This window comes from Aspergillus costaricaensis, assembly GCF_003184835.1.
Source record: "Aspergillus costaricaensis CBS 115574 unplaced genomic scaffold BO79scaffold_2, whole genome shotgun sequence".
NCBI lineage: Eukaryota > Fungi > Ascomycota > Eurotiomycetes > Eurotiales > Aspergillaceae > Aspergillus > Aspergillus costaricensis.
In genome coordinates, this window is record NW_020291802.1 from 1,409,199 (window position 1) to 1,424,256 (window position 15,058).

General features: G+C 53.5%; 6 protein-coding genes and 1 non-coding gene across 7 annotated transcripts; 4 read left to right on the forward strand and 3 right to left on the reverse strand.

Moving 5' to 3' along the window:
• The first annotated feature begins 586 nt into the window (after nucleotides 1–586).
• BO79DRAFT_t18 lies at nucleotides 587–677 on the forward strand. Its single transcript has one exon. It is a non-coding gene; the product is annotated as a tRNA-Pro (tRNA).
• Nucleotides 678–1,289: 612 nt separating this feature from the next.
• On the forward strand, nucleotides 1,290–2,254 carry BO79DRAFT_268187 (pyrroline-5-carboxylate reductase; the record flags this gene model as incomplete). The annotated part of the gene is made up of 2 exons (XM_025687100.1): nucleotides 1,290–1,350; nucleotides 1,437–2,254. The coding sequence occupies 2 exons, from the start codon at nucleotides 1,290–1,292 to the stop codon at nucleotides 2,252–2,254; spliced, it is 879 nt and encodes a 292-aa protein (XP_025544638.1).
• Nucleotides 2,255–2,974: 720 nt separating this feature from the next.
• Nucleotides 2,975–4,235, forward strand: BO79DRAFT_250427 (putative proline oxidase Put1; the record flags this gene model as incomplete). The annotated part of the gene is made up of 2 exons (XM_025685818.1): nucleotides 2,975–3,342; nucleotides 3,422–4,235. 2 exons carry the CDS (start codon nucleotides 2,975–2,977, stop codon nucleotides 4,233–4,235), a joined length of 1,182 nt encoding a protein of 393 aa, XP_025544639.1.
• Nucleotides 4,236–4,495: 260 nt separating this feature from the next.
• Nucleotides 4,496–4,969, reverse strand: BO79DRAFT_234712 (uncharacterized protein; the record flags this gene model as incomplete). The annotated part of the gene is made up of 1 exon (XM_025684402.1): nucleotides 4,496–4,969. Exon 1 carries the CDS (start codon nucleotides 4,892–4,894, stop codon nucleotides 4,496–4,498), a length of 399 nt encoding a protein of 132 aa, XP_025544640.1. The 5' UTR covers nucleotides 4,895–4,969.
• A 520-nt stretch (nucleotides 4,970–5,489) lies between these two features.
• On the forward strand, nucleotides 5,490–9,237 carry treA (alpha,alpha-trehalase treA). Its single transcript, XM_025680476.1, has 4 exons — nucleotides 5,490–5,780; nucleotides 5,832–7,574; nucleotides 7,621–7,911; nucleotides 7,957–9,237. Exons 1-4 carry the CDS (start codon nucleotides 5,769–5,771, stop codon nucleotides 9,127–9,129), a joined length of 3,219 nt encoding a protein of 1,072 aa, XP_025544641.1. The 5' UTR covers nucleotides 5,490–5,768; the 3' UTR covers nucleotides 9,130–9,237.
• On the reverse strand, nucleotides 9,222–12,021 carry cat1 (catalase catB). Its single transcript, XM_025680477.1, has 6 exons — nucleotides 11,674–12,021; nucleotides 11,399–11,624; nucleotides 10,934–11,349; nucleotides 10,720–10,884; nucleotides 10,458–10,632; nucleotides 9,222–10,390 (listed from the first exon to the last, which is right to left on the reverse strand). Exons 1-6 carry the CDS (start codon nucleotides 11,947–11,949, stop codon nucleotides 9,465–9,467), a joined length of 2,184 nt encoding a protein of 727 aa, XP_025544642.1. The 5' UTR covers nucleotides 11,950–12,021; the 3' UTR covers nucleotides 9,222–9,464.
• Nucleotides 12,022–13,109: 1,088 nt separating this feature from the next.
• Nucleotides 13,110–14,276, reverse strand: BO79DRAFT_268200 (quercetin 2,3-dioxygenase; the record flags this gene model as incomplete). The annotated part of the gene is made up of 2 exons (XM_025687101.1): nucleotides 13,110–13,767; nucleotides 13,831–14,276. 2 exons carry the CDS (start codon nucleotides 14,274–14,276, stop codon nucleotides 13,110–13,112), a joined length of 1,104 nt encoding a protein of 367 aa, XP_025544643.1.
• Nucleotides 14,277–15,058: the final 782 nt, after the last annotated feature.

A 15,058-nucleotide genomic window follows, 5' to 3' on the forward strand; every position in this document is an offset into this window, starting at 1 on the left:
AGCGTTGGCAATGGGGTTGCCAAAGAATGATTTTCTATTCTGCATTCTCTATGCCACCGTATCTTTTAGTATTGCCTCGATAAGTGAAGTGCGTGCATACCTCCGAATAATGCTATTCCCCTGCCGTAACTCCGGGTGTTCTTCACCCCACACGATAAGGCGGGATGGCTATGTGTTATGTCGGGCAGGGTAGTGAGCTTCAATCATGTGCCCATGTCTGTCTTATGCGAGATATTGTCACCGTCTTTTGTTTTGATTGGCACTACTTACACAAGTTAAGTGAACATGGTGACGATTATTACCGTTTCCCACCAAAACGCCCAACCCGTGGGTAAATATATATTAGTTACACCACTCTATAACGGAAATGTATTGCACCAGTGAAAATCACCCTAAACACAAATAAAATAAGTAATGAAGCCGGAATAGGAATTTTGAAATAGTAATCTCATCTTGAACCGAAAACTAAACCAGGAATCTATGATACTCCGCCAAACATGGTGTTACGTCCTTCGCGATCTACTTGGAATATAGTTATTTTACAGGCCGCTGATAAAGCCAAAGTTAGAGGCATTCATCATAACAAGCCCGGGTGGTCTAGTGGTATGATTCTCGCTTAGGGATACAAACCCAAGCATATCTGCGAGAGGTCCCGCGTTCGATCCGCGGCTCGGGCCTTGTACCTTCCTTTTTTGTTTTTTTGTTCTGCTCCCGCCTACACACAACTAGTTGTCTCTCCCAAGCAAGGAGACAAGAAGCGCGCGAGAGAAACAAACAGTCTTGATCATCAAGGAGGCAGGCAGCAAAACACTGTGCTGCTGTATTCTGTCACCTAGGTGAAGTCAAGATTTTGTCTCTTTTTAGCTCATTAACCCGATCCCTCAGCATGAATCTATCATCAGCTCAGACACCCTTTCACTCAAACCCGTTGGGCTCGCACTCTCCTGCTGCATCCCTTCTCCACAGACTCCATCTACAGTGTAACACAGCCTGACCTAATCAGCATATGAATCTGACACAAGACGTGAGGGTTCGAACTCAATCCAATGCGTTGTCAGTCACCGACCCACCATCTCCGCAGTGAACTATGATAGCTATCTATCATTCGGGTTCATCCCCCGAGCCCGGCATATCGCGCCGTGCTTTTCTTCCACCGGCGGAGATACGCTCCGCTGATTGATTGACTCATCACCAATCTCAATTTTCACATTCCAAAATCGAACATTCATCAATCACACAAGAACCGGGAGTTACACTCACAACCACAAAAATCCACACTGAAACCAAAGATGACCGTACAATCGCATTCCCCCGACGGGGGAGAGAAAACCCTCGCATTTATCGGATGTGGTATGTTTTCACCACCAGCACCAACACTACAATCCAACAACCATCAACATCCCCAAATATCTACAACCTACTGACGGAGAATAAAGGCAACATGGGCTCCGCCATCCTGAGCGGTCTACTGGACGCAACGCGCACCCAAGCGGGAAAAATCAACCACTTCATCATAAGCACCAAGACCGCCGCATCCGCGGAACGTCTCCGCACCCAATATGCAGAGGATGCGTCCCGCGTGACCATCGCACACGACTCCAACCTCCGCGCGATGCGCGAAGCAGACATCATCCTACTCGCCTGCAAGCCCTTTCTAGCGAAAGGTATTCTCTCCGCTCCGGGTGTCGGGGAAGCGTTGTCCGGAAAGCTAGTTATTAGTATCATGGCGGGGATGACGCCCACTGACATACTTGACTGTCTGAGCGACGGTGACCGCGAAAGCGTGAAGATTGTGCGGGCAATGCCGAATGTCGCAGCGCGGTTGCGCCAGTCTATGACGATTGTTGAGCTTCCGGAGAGGAAGCCGCTGGAGGAGGAATTGGTGGAAATAGTGACGTGGGTGTTTGAGGTGATTGGGAAGGTTAAATTTCTTAGTGCGGACTTGTTTGATGTTGGAACAATGTTAGTAGGCGCGGGGATAGGGGTTCTGACAGTGCCTTTGGAGGGATTGTTGGATGGGTGTGTGGTGGAGGGGTTGAGGAGGGCGGAGGCGCTGGAAATGGCGGCCCAGACGTTGTCCGGGATGGCGGCGTTGTTGAAAGAGGGGTCACACCCTGCGGTTTTGAGGGAGAATATATCCTCCCCGAGGGGTTGTACCATCCAGGGAGTGATGACAGTGGAGAGAGCTGGGGCCAGAGCGACTTTTGCAGATGCGGTGATTAACGGCACGAGACATCTGAAGGGGGATCGATAGATGTGCTATTTTCGGGGTATGATTCCGAATAGATTAGATCGAAAGATAGAGAGCGATAGATAGATAGAAAACTGATAGAACCCTATTATTTTCATTGACATATTGTCTTCGATAAGAACGCAGAGCACCCATTGGTCCATACCAAATGCCTTCCTACCATATACCAGTTCCATCATCCTGCAGCGGTAACCTTAACCGAATACTACCGGAAACACCCACCGAATGCAATCCCTCCTCCATCACCAACTTACAACGTCACTAAATCCATGCAGAAAAAGCCCCCTCGCGTAGACTCAAGCCAATCGGTCAAAAAACCGCCCTGCCGCGATCTACAACCACATACTCTGCGCTGGCATCCCTACCCCTCACTACTACTATCTGACAGAGATATAACGAGGGATAAATAAGTAGACAGGGGGATACCATAAACCCTGGACGTAGAATGAAAGAATACACTTATCCAGTCCATCCTTTGAAATGATATCAAAAGTGTTACACTGGCCAAAACGGCCTACCACTTCCCCTCTTCTCTACTACCAACTCCTCCACAACCACCCACCAGTCTACCATCATGCCTACTACAACACCTCAACATCAACATCACCAACAACCACCTCACCAACACACCACACCCTCCCACCCCCCAAACCCCCCACCCCAACCCCCCTATCCGCCCTCCCAACCCGCACCTTCCTCCGCTCCCTCCTCTTCACCTCCGTGATGGCCTCCCCGCTCCTCAAACCCTGTCTCTCCGTGCTAAAGTACATGGTCGACTCGAACTCCCTCCTCTTCAGCCCGGCCAAGAACCCCCTCGTGAATTACCTGCTGCGCAGGACCATCTACGATCATTTCTGCGCGGGGGTTAATGAGGGAGAAGTTCGGAGTACGGTGCAGGAGATGAAAGGGCTCGGGTTCAAGGGCGTGATATTGGGGTATGCGAGGGAGTCCATTGCGAAGGTCGAGGACGTGGATTCTATTCAGTCTGCTGAGGAGAAGATGGAGGTGTTGGATCGGGCGGTCGAGGAGTGGAGGGTTGGTACGCTACGGACGTTGAGGATGTGTGGGAGGGGGGATTATTTGGCTGTTAAGTATGTTTTTTTCTCTTTCTTTCTTTTTTGGTTTTGGGTGGTGAGGGTTGATGATGGGTTTGGGCTAATGGTGTGTTAGGTTTACTGGGGCGGGCCCTGCCGCCGTGGAGGCACTCTCGCGCGGTGATCGTGTTCCGCCGAAGCGGATCCAAGAGGCTATGATGGAGATTTGTGATGCTGTTGCGGCGCAGGGGTCAAGGGTATGGATTGATGCTGAGCAGCAGATTTTTCAGTCGGCGATTGATGCGTGGGCGGTGGATCTGATGAGGAAGTATAACCGGGTGGAGAGGGCGGATGCGCCGGTGGTTTTGAATACCTATCAGGCGTATTTGAAGTCTTCTACGGCTAGGCTTAATGAGCATTTACGGCTTGCGCAGAAAGAGGGCTGGGCTATGGGTGTTAAGCTGGTTAGGGGAGCGTATATCGCTCATGATCATCGGGACCGGATTCATGATACCAAGGCCGATACGGACAGGAACTATGATCATATTGTGGAGAGTCTGATTACGAGGCAGTATCCGTTGGGAGGAGAGCCCGGGCAGCCGTTCCCCAAGGTGCGTCTGTTTGTGGCGTCGCATAACGGGGTGAGTGTGCGGAAGGCGTGTGCGTTGTATCGGCAGCGGGCGCTGAGTGGGTTGCCTTTGATTCCGGTGGAGGTTGGTCAGTTGCAGGGAATGGCGGATGAAGTGAGTCTGGGGATGGTAGGGGGATCGACGGATGGGGCTGCGCCGGGGGTGTTCAAGTGTTTGGCGTGGGGGTCGACGGAGGAGTGTCTGCATTTCTTGTTGCGGAGGGCCGTTGAGAACCAGTCGGCGATGGAACGGACGAGAGATACGGCGCGGGCGCTGAGGGGAGAGGCGTGGAGGAGAATGGGTGGGGGAGCTGTGATGTAAAGACATGCCTTTCGGCTTTCAGTTCAATGTGAATATGATTCGATGATTATCGATCTAGAGATAACCGGTTGTATGTATACCTTTCGGCTCGGAACCCGACCTCGGAGGCCGTTCCGGAGTCTGGATTCTCTTCAGCATGAGTGACTCTCTCCTTGAAGGAACCATGATTGATCCCTGTTATCGCAGCACTCGGACTTGGGCTCCCGTACCTTAGCGGTATGCATCTGTCCTTATCAACTAGGGATCGCCTAGACGCTAAGCTAGAGGATCGGCCCCCGTCTACTTCGTAGGATCTCCATGGCCTCTGCGTAATCGGCATCCTCATCCTCTAGCACAGCTTCCTTCTCACATCCCTCCAGTATCTCGAGCACATAGTCCTGGCAGTCCCATTCGAGGGTCTCATTGTCCACAGGCGTGGCGTTGACGACGTCCTTCACGGTCGGGATATCGGGGCTGCCGATCTGACATACAAAGATGGACTCGATGAAACCTGGGTTATCGGAAGGAAGTCCATTGGATACCATCTTTTGGAAAGTGGGATGCTCTCCATCGACTTCGAAAATGAGGTTATCAGTATCTGAGTGTAGATGGAGGGCCCAGTGCTGAAAGTTGCCGTAGCGGGGGTGGTAGATGGCCACGGCGAGGTATGGGGGTTTCATGACCGGTGAGGTTGATGACCGGGAGTGAATGTGTACTGTAACTTTGGAGGTATTATGAGTATGTTTGGATCAAGGGATGAAGTGTCATTTCCTGTTGTTGCGGGGATCATCTCCTACTGTCAGTAAGGAAGATGGAGAGGGGAGGCATAACGTGCCTGAGGCAGCGAGGCATCAAGGCACTGCAGTTGTGAGGTTTGCACTGCTTGAGCCTCTTCTTCCCTCATCTCCTCTTTCCTCCTTCTTCCCCCTCTTCTCACTTCACTTCCTCATCATTTCCATCATCATCATCAACATCATCTTCCGTCATTCAATTGCCTCCCCGCCATCCCGTGTCCATTCCTTGGTTACCTCCCTTTTGCCTTCCTTTGTTCCCCCGGCCGACCACCTCGCTATCCAATCATGGCCCACCGCAGGGGCTTGTCCGTGGCACTGGGCCCAACGCGGGATCCCCGGACTTCCGGCCTCGCACCATTCCAGGGCCTTCCGTACCCCACAAATCGACCTGGTCGAGTAGGAATGTCTTGCCCTGAGGACCGTGCCAGCAAGTGACGAAGGTTCTTCGGTTCGGTTCCATCATCTCCCGCGGGGTAATTCCATCACCGCTGACCCAGAACTGAACTTCCTCAAGAATTTTCTCAAGGGGCAGTGCATTTAATCTCCTGGTGTTCGCCTGTCTCTCGTTCATTTCACCGATCGCCCTTGGCATTCCCTGTCTCGGACACGAGGTGGACCGACTACTGCAGGATAAAACTCCGATCGAATCTCGCGTCGCACTCAAATCTTATTTATATCTCCTATCCTTCTCTCCTTCCCTTCCACTTTCTGAGCGGATAAAGCAACCGCATAGCTTCACTGGGCTCCCGGCCTTTGCAAGATGCAAGTTAAGGTGTGTTTCAGAACCCTGACCCTTAAAATTGTGGCTAATTCATCATGATAGTTCCTGGCAACTTTGTTGCCGCTTTTGCTGCATCTTCCTGCGGCTGTGGACGGTCTGCAAGGAAAAAATGCGCGTATTTCGGCGTCATTGAAGAGACACGCCGGTCGCGACGTGCCCCAAACAGCTCTTAACTCCACCAATGTCTATCCGACTAAATTCTCGGGCGTGACCTGGGATGAGGATCATTGGCTGCTCACCACCACTACGCCTGACCAGGGCCACTACCAGTCGCGTGGGTCTGTTGCCAACGGATACCTCGGAATCAATGTTGCCAACATTGGTCCCTTCTTCGAGCTTGACGATCCCGTCAATGGCGATGTGATCAATGGCTGGCCCCTGTACTCCCGGCGTCAGAGTTTCGCTACTATCTCCGGTTTCTGGGATAGACAAGCCCACACCAACGGCTCCAACTTCCCCTGGCTTTCGCAGTATGGTGATGACAGTGTAATCAGTGGTGTTCCGCACTGGAGTGGTCTGGTCCTTGACCTGGGTGATGACACGTACCTGGACGCTACCGTGGATAACCGCACGATTTCGAACTTTGAGTCTACCTATGACTTCAAGTCGGGCGTGCTGTCCTGGTCGTATACCTGGACCCCGCAAGGAAACAAAGGCTCTTATGCAATCACTTATCGGCTCTTCGCGCACAAATTGTACGTGAACCGGGCCGTGGTGGACATGGAGATTACCCCTCTGACAAACGGCAATGCCACAGTGGTCAACGTGCTGGATGGCTATGCGGCTGTCCGCACAGACTTCGTCGCATCAGGTCAAGAGGAGGGTGCGATTTTCTCTGCTGTGCGGCCTTGGGGAGTCAACAACGTCACGGCTTACGTCTATGCGACCTTGGATGGCTCCGACGGTGTCGACTTGTCTTCGCGTAGGATCGTTACCGACAAGCCTTATGTGAGCACAAACAGCTCGTCGGTTGCCCAGGCGGTCGATGTCACGTTTACTGCGAACCAGACTGTCCGCATCACCAAATTTGTGGGTGCCGCCACCACGGACTACTTCCTTCTCACACAGGAGACAGCCAAGGCTGCATGCCTGGCTGGCTTGGCCGATGGCTACGTCAAGTCGCTGCAGTCGCATGTTGGAGAATGGGCCACGATTATGCATGACAACTCTGTCGATCGCTTCACGGATCCAGCGACCGGCAGGCTACCCGAGGACAGCCACATTGTCGACTCGGCAATCATTGCTGTCACGAACACCTACTATCTGTTGCAGAACACCGCTGGAACCAATGCAATTGTGGCTGCTGGTGGAATCCCCGTGAATGTTGACAGTTGTGCGCCCGGTGGGCTTACCTCGGATTCGTACGGTGGCCAGATCTTCTGGGATGCAGATCTATGGATGCAGCCTGGTCTTGTGGCTTCTCACCCTGAGTCGGCTCAGCGGTTCACCAACTACCGTATCGCATTGCACTACCAAGCTCAGGCCAACATCGAAACTGCATTCACTGGCTCAAAGAACCAGACCTCCTTCAGCTCTTCCGCCGCGATTTACCCCTGGACTAGCGGTAGATTTGGCAACTGCACCGCAACCGGACCGTGCTGGGACTACCAATATCATCTGAATGGCGACATTGGCCTGGCGATGATTAATCAATGGGTTGCAAGTGGCGACACTGCATGGTTCAGGAACTACCTGTTCCCGATCTATGACGCCGCAGCCACTCTTTACTCTGAACTGGTGGAGCGGAATGGCTCATCCTGGACATTGACGAACATGACTGATCCGGTAGGTAACATGCCCCTTTCCCATGATTTAGCTCTGACCTCCGCAGGATGAGTATGCCAACAGCATCAATGCGGGCGGATTTACTATGCCGTTGATTGCCGAAACACTGCAGAACGCCAACAAGTTACGCAAGCAGTTCGGTCTGGAGCCGAACGAGACATGGGACGAAATCGCAGAGGACGTTCTCATTCTCCGCGAGAACGGTGTCACCCTGGAATACACGACGATGAACGGTACTGCTGTCGTTAAGCAGGCAGACATCGTCCTTAACACGTTTCCGTTGACTTATGAGTCGGACAACTACACGGCGACGAACTCGCTGACCGACTTGGACTACGTAAGTTGCAAGCACCCATGTGAGGTTCCAAGCTAACAAATACAGTATGCAAACAAGCAATCCGCAGATGGACCAGCGATGACATATGCCATCTTCGCGATCGTCGCCAGCGATGTCTCTCCGTCCGGCTGCTCTGCCTACACCTACCACCAGTACTCTTACGCCCCATATGCACGTGGTCCGTGGTACCAGCTGTCTGAGCAGATGATCGACGATGCTAGCATCAATGGCGGAACTCACCCCGCGTTCCCATTCATTACCGGCCACGGTGGTGCTAACCAGGTAGCCCTCTATGGGTACCTTGGTCTGCGTCTCCACCCTGATGACACCCTTTACATCGACCCGAATCTTCCGCCCCAGATCCCTCATATCACTTACCGGACCTTCTACTGGCATGGGTGGCCGATTTCTGCGTGGTCCAACTACACGCACACCACGATCCAGCGCGATTCATCTCTTGCACCACTGGCAAGCGCCGACCTTCTCTTCTCCAACGTTAGCATCAAGGTCCAAGTCGGCCAGTCCACCGCCTCGGCCGATGAGGCGACTATTTACTACCTTCCACTCTCCGGAGAACTGACGGTCCCCAACCGCATGATCGGGTCTGTTAACACAACTCCTGGCAACCAAGTCCAGTGTCATCCAGTCTACTCCCCGGATGCCTACGAGCCAGGCCAGTTCCCCATCTCTGCCGTGGACGGTGCTACTTCCACCAAGTGGCAGCCCTCGACGTCTAACTTGACTTCTTTGACGGTCACTTTGTCCCCCACGACAGACGCGGCTGCGGAGGCAGTTTCTGGCTTCTACTTCGACTGGTCCCAGGCACCGCCCCAGAATCTGACCGTCATCTTCCACGATTCGCCCATCGGGAACCCCTCCACTGTGTTCGCTGCCGCTGGCTCGAACTCCACAGGATACCGGGTGGTTACTTCGATGTCGAACATCGTGCAGTCGAAGCCGTACAACGCCATCTCTGCGGAGGAGCTGAACGTTGTCTCTATCCCTACCGCCAACACCACCACAATTACACTGGATGCGCCCGTCCAGAAAGCCCGGTACGCCACGCTCTTGATCGCGGGCAACCAGGCCAACGAGACTGCTGGTGCTACGGTGGCTGAGTGGGTCATTCTGGGACAGAACAGCACTTCCAGCTCCGCGGCACAGGCCAAGCGGCAGATGAGTGCACGGAGCAAGGCCACTCTGGCTCACCTAAGCTGAGCAGCTTGCTCACTTTAACTACGAGACGGTCGCTGCTGTAACATAAGTATCCTTCTATATCTGGATGAGAAGTACATAATCAATTAATGCTACATAATATGAATTACGATCGATCGATCCTCGCTAGCCACAACTGGCTCACCATCCAGTCTTCCGACCGGCCAGTGTACCAGCCATGACTAGATAATGTATGTATGCGAGCACGCTAATAGATACAAGAAGACAACCCCACCATAATACCGCTGTCGCGTAGCAGCACAGCAGATCATAAACAGATGCCTCTAACTTCAGAGACACCCACCACTCACCAGTAATCACCAGTAAAGAAAAATCGATTACTCCTCATCCAGCGCGAACCGATCCAGGAACCTAAACGTCCTCAACCCCTCCCTAACACTATCCACGAACTCGGCCCCAACCGTCTGCCCCACCACAACACCCTCTCTCTCATCATCAATCCCCGCATTCCGCAACGCACCCTCCCCACTCCCAACCGCCCCCACCGTCTTCCCGAACCGAAACGCATCCACCAGCACCTGCAACGGTCTTCCAGCCGGATACAGGGTACTCACGGCACTACCCGTAGAATTACGCTGCGGCGCAGTGACCGATCCCTCCGGAAAGAGCCCCTCCGCACCAGGCGCGACAATCACCGCATCGAACTGGATCGCGTCGGAGGCCGAATATGTCTGATCGACTCCGTCAGTCAATCTCTCCGCGACGACTACCACATCCACTTCATCGTCTTTCAGCTCTGTCGCGAGATCCTGCGCGGCGGTGATCGACGAGGGGGTTTGCACGGAGGCGAGGAAGCCAACCTTCAGGTTGGAGAGTTTCTTGAGCGGCGTGCCGAAGGTGCCTACGTCGGTGGTTTTGTTGTCGTGGTAGTATGTTGGGTCTGGGGAGGGGGCGGGGACGTCGATGGCGCGGGCGACGCGTCGGGCGAGGTCGTTGGAGATGCGGTTGAGTTGGATGATGACGTTCTGCCGGACGGTGGTGGATTTGACGTTGCTGGTTTCGAAGCGGATGGCGTCGATTAGGAATTGTTGTTCCGTGGGGACGAGGGAGTTGTAGAAGAGGCGGGGTTGGGACCACACGTCTTGGAAGGTCGGGGACGTGCTGCGTAGGAGGTGGCCTGAGGTGGTGCGGCCTGGGGAGGTGAAGAAGCCGTTGCCGGTTGTTTGGTTGGCTTGTTTCGGGGAGGCGGAGTTGAGGGTGTTGGGGCTGTAGGCGTTCGGGTTCAGGGGGATGTACATTTGGCCTAGATAAGTGGGTGGGTGGTTAGTGGGAGGTGAACGGGGAGGTAAGGGAGGGGAGAGGGGATTTACCTGCGCCATCGCGGTTGTTGTTGTGGATTGGGACGCGGGGCTGATTGATGGGCAGCTGTTCGAAGTTGGGGCCGCCGTGGCGGTTCAACTGGGTGTCGAGGTAGGAGAAGAGACGGCCCTGCAGCAGAGGGTCCTCGGTGAAGTCGACTCCGCGGACGATGTGGCCGGGTTGGAACTGGTCGCGGTTAGATTGGTTCGTAGCGTAGGTAAGGCCCATGAAGGTTATGCGGGTGGAGAGACAAGGAAGCAAGGAGCGACATACCATGACCTGCTCGGTTTCCGCAAAGTAGTTGAGCGGGTTGCGGTTGAGGGTCATTTTTCCGAGCTTCGTGATAGGAACGTACTCTTCCGGCACGATCTTTGTGGGATCGAAGAGATCGAACCCGAAGCGCAGCTGGTCTTCTTCGTCCATGATTTGCACGCCGAGCTTTGCTTGTTAATTTTGAGCTCGCTGCAAGGGAATGTGTCGCACATACCTCCCACTCCGGGAACCGTCCATACTCGATCGATGTCCAGAGATCCTGACGCATAAAGTCCGAGTTCTTGCCCGAGACCTGTTGCGCTTCTTCCCAGACCATGCTGGCCTTGCCCTGCAGCGACTTCCAATGGAACTTGACCAGCTTGGACGTGCCGCTGTCCGTCACGAGCCGGTATGTGTGCACGCCGAAGCCGTCCACATGCCGGAAGGATCGCGGAATACCATGTCCAGCCATCGCCCAGAAAAGAGTATGCAGAGCACTGGGCTGCTGGCTGAAGAAGTCCCAGGCCGAGTCGTGGGCAGTAGCGGCCTGGGGAATCTCGCTGTCACCTCTGGGCTTGACGGCGTGGATCAGATCGGGGAATTGAATGGCATCCTGAATGAAGAACACGGGGATGTTGTTTCCGACGAGATCTGACGGGTTAGTGGTTGGCTGAGAGTAGAGAAGACAGGGGTGACTTACCGAAATTACCCTCATCGGTATAGAAGCGAGTCGCAAAACCATGCACATCGCGAGCAAGATCGGTACTACCACGACTACCAGCGACAGTGGAAAAGCGCACAAACATTGGAGTTTCCTTGCCCTTTTCGGAGAGAAAAGAGGCCGCGGTGAGGTTGGAGAAGTCGCCGTAGGAGACGAAGACACCATGGGCACCGGCGCCACGGGCATGCACGGCGCGTTCGGGAACCTACATTCTTAGTGGTGCAATTGCGTAGTAGACCAACAATAGAACTTACCCGTTCATGATCGAAGCGCTGGATCTTCTGGCGGAAGATAAAGTCCTCTAGCAAAGTGGGACCGCGTTCACCAGCGCTCAAACTGTTCTGGTCCTCAATGGGGCCGCCCACGTCGGAAGTGAGGTAGGTGTTATTGTCATTGATGTAGTACTGAGAGAGGAATTCCTCAGTGGATTCTGAGGCATCTGAGGAGTCGCGAGCAGAGAGATCACGACTCATGTAAGGGCAGGCGGCATTGGCGAGGCCAATGAGGCCGACGAGACCGATGGAACGCATGGTCGCGTTGAAGGGAAGGGGAGGATTGGACTAGGCCCAGGGAAGATGAGGCAATTGGAGAGGTGAGAGAAGAAGGAAGGGGAGGGGAAGGTGAGGGAAAGAGAGGGGGAGACCGAGGGCGTTATATAGAGTGAATGGGATTGGCATTGGCATTGCATTGGCATTGGCAGTAAGTAGCTACTAACTGACTAGATAGTACTAACTGACTAGTACGAATGTAGGAGCCGTCTGTTCCCAGCATGTTTTGTTAGATACCAGTCGGGTGTGTACCTTACTTGGGATGATATCTTTCGGTAAGGAATCCTGGGATGCGTATTGAGATGCAGACACACGGCCAATGGCGCGTTGCTCATTGGCCGGGGGGTCCATGCCCCGGCCGAGACCCAGGCTTGGCGATGAGGAGGAGGTCGAAGCTGACTGGCGGGAGGGCTTGGTAATCGGGAGGTCTGGATGGAAAGGGACTGGCTTGGCAGGCGATGACGTTGAATTCCACTCGTGTCGTGCCATAAAATACAGTATTATCGTGATGATAATAATAATAACTAAATGACAAAATAGCAATGATGTTGCACAAAACCTGAAAAATGGGAAGTGTCGGGATTGTCAATTAGTCTTCCCCACTCATGTAACAATAACAATGATAACAACAACAGCAACAACAACAACAACAACAACAACAACACACAACTAATTGGTCTTCCCCTTGCAGGGTGAGAACTTCAATTCAGCTGTGGCCCAAATACTTATTGTACTACCTCAGGCATAAACTTACTAAGGACCATGGGACTGGTTTCATGCACGAGGAAGATAATTCCACAATGTACATTGGCTAGGACACGTTCAAGTTCATGTTCCATATGCAGGACCCTAATCAGCTATTAATAACTAACCCGACGGTTCCTTACAGCACCTCCCCTCACCCCCAGTTACACTACTACTAGTACCACTACTAGTACAACAACTAAATATGATCAGACCATCCAGCCAAGCCCACCCCCGCAGCCGGGGATTCTTGGTCCTGCAACGTGCTGAATTTCCATCACACCGACGCGTCGCCGCCCAGACACACAACCTACTAGTAGTAAGAAGGACATCACAAAAGTTCTATTTCTGTACAAAACCTAGTCTACACATCCCCCATCTATCTTAGCATATACTATCTAAAAATACTTCGGCCAAACCGGATCCTCCCATGTCCTTCCCCCCTTTATCAACTGACTGTCCACTCCATCTGCTCCCGAAGAAACATACAACACCTTGGCCTGTGCCCCCTCATTCCAATATTTATACGTCACTCCCTTAGGCACAAACACCACATCTCCCATCTCCACTCTGGCAGTCTCATACTCCCCAATCTGCACCTGCACGCTACCCTCCAGCACCTCCAACGCGGCCGGGCCCGCCGTCCACGTCGGGGCTGTCGCGTTGCTCGGCTGCCGACTCATGATAATCGTGCTCAGGGTATAGTTTGTATCCTGGGCCTGCGTGGCCGTGACCAATGGCTGCACGATCTGGTACGCACCGTACTGCGAGTTGAGGTACTTGGGGCCGTAGTTGTTGGCGATGAAGTATGGCTGGCCCGCAGCGCCGAGGGTATCGGATTCGGTGTGCCAGCCGGAGTCGGAGGGAGCGGAGCCGTTGACGAAGTCCCGGCGGGGAGTGAAGTCGAGTTGTGCGTAGACGTCGTATTGTTGCAGGCCGGAGATGGTGCTGCTGTCGGGGCCGGTGGCGGAGGAGGAAGAAGAGTTGCTGGAGCCAGGTACGTAGGGGGTTTCGGTGCCGGAGGTGTAGTTGGTGCCGAGGGCGTAGAAGAGGTCCCTATTATTTCAAGATTTGATTAATATGCTGATATGTGAGTAAATAGATGGGGAATTGGCTTACTCGAATCCACCAGGAACAATCACTCCCACCATTTCAGTATCCGGGTCGAGGATCTGGAACGTGTGTGTTGTGTTCCGAGGTACAGAGCCATAGTCTCCCTGGGTGAGGAGACGGCCCTCCTGTTCTCCGTCGCCCTTTTGGGCCCAGAGCTGGAAGCGACCCTTGAAATTGAAGAAGTTCTCATAGTGCGTGCGGTGGATGTGAGGGAGGACACCGAGGGAGCCGCTCGAGGGCGCATTGGTGCTCATCAGCGTGAAGGCATAGTCGGAGGATGGGCCGGTGACTGTGAACCGGTACAGTTGGGAGCCGATCGTCACGGCATGGGAGTTCTCATAGTGAGGGAGGATATAGGGGCGAGGGGACGAGGGGGCCTCGGAGACGTAGAGGTCCTCGACGGATAGGGCTGAGGTGAGGGCCAAAAGAGAGGAAAGGACGAAAGAACGCATGGCGATGGAGTCTTCAGATTTAGGTTCCGATCAGATCTTGCTGATTCTTCGATAGACATTCTCTGCAGCTACGATTCTACAAACTTATACCCTTCGGATGGACAATGAAGCCCGATATTCACACCGGAAATCCCGAGATTCTGCAACATGGCCCATCTGGTACGCGAAATGAGCTGCAGACCTCGTCGCAGGGCCCGATTTGCTGGAATTGCAGATACCTCAGCGACCAGACAAGACAATAGGGTAGACGAACCTCGGGCCCTGTACGGATCCGGTCATGAGTCTCCGGAATGACGAAACGCCGTGTGTGTCGGAAAATCCGAGAGTAGGATAGCGATCAACAGGTCCACTGCAGGAACTATCCAGGCCAAGGGACGCCATTCTTGGCGGGAACAAAGTGAGTCGTTGTCCTGCCTTGGATTCTTCACGCCCCGGGCTGCAGATTATCTGCAGCCACCTCTACCTACCTTAAATCCCCATATACTCTAAAAGTATCATTTACAAAAACATCAAATGTCTACTTACTCTGCACCTCCCACACAGAAACCACCCAACAACACTGAAGAAACCAAATGCCCCCGATGTCGATCACCGTCGATCATTCAAGGTCCGAGAGCTCCGATAAACGGCGGGTCGTCAACTCGGCATTTGTCTTTGCGGAAAAACCACCCAGGCAGCGGGGAAATGCCGCATACAGAGTAGTCTACCCAATGTCAACCAGGCATAGTCTGTAGATAATAGCCACACACACTAACCCACTCTTAGTAAGTCTAGACATCGCT

Bases quoted from the DNA above. Each gene is read 5' to 3' on its own strand.
- treA (XM_025680476.1), top strand. The intron at 7,575-7,620 runs GTAGGTAACATG...TGACCTCCGCAG, and splicing joins TGACGAACATGACTGATCCG to GATGAGTATGCCAACAGCAT. The intron at 7,912-7,956 runs GTAAGTTGCAAG...TAACAAATACAG, and splicing joins CGCTGACCGACTTGGACTAC to TATGCAAACAAGCAATCCGC.
- cat1 (XM_025680477.1), bottom strand. From the start codon at position 11,949: ATGCGTTCCATCGGTCTCGTCGGCCTCATTGGCCTCGCCAATGCCGCC. The intron at 10,885-10,933 runs GTATGTGCGACA...TAACAAGCAAAG, and splicing joins GACGGTTCCCGGAGTGGGAG to CTCGGCGTGCAAATCATGGA. The intron at 10,633-10,719 runs GTATGTCGCTCC...AACCGCGACCAG, and splicing joins CGGAAACCGAGCAGGTCATG to TTCCAACCCGGCCACATCGT.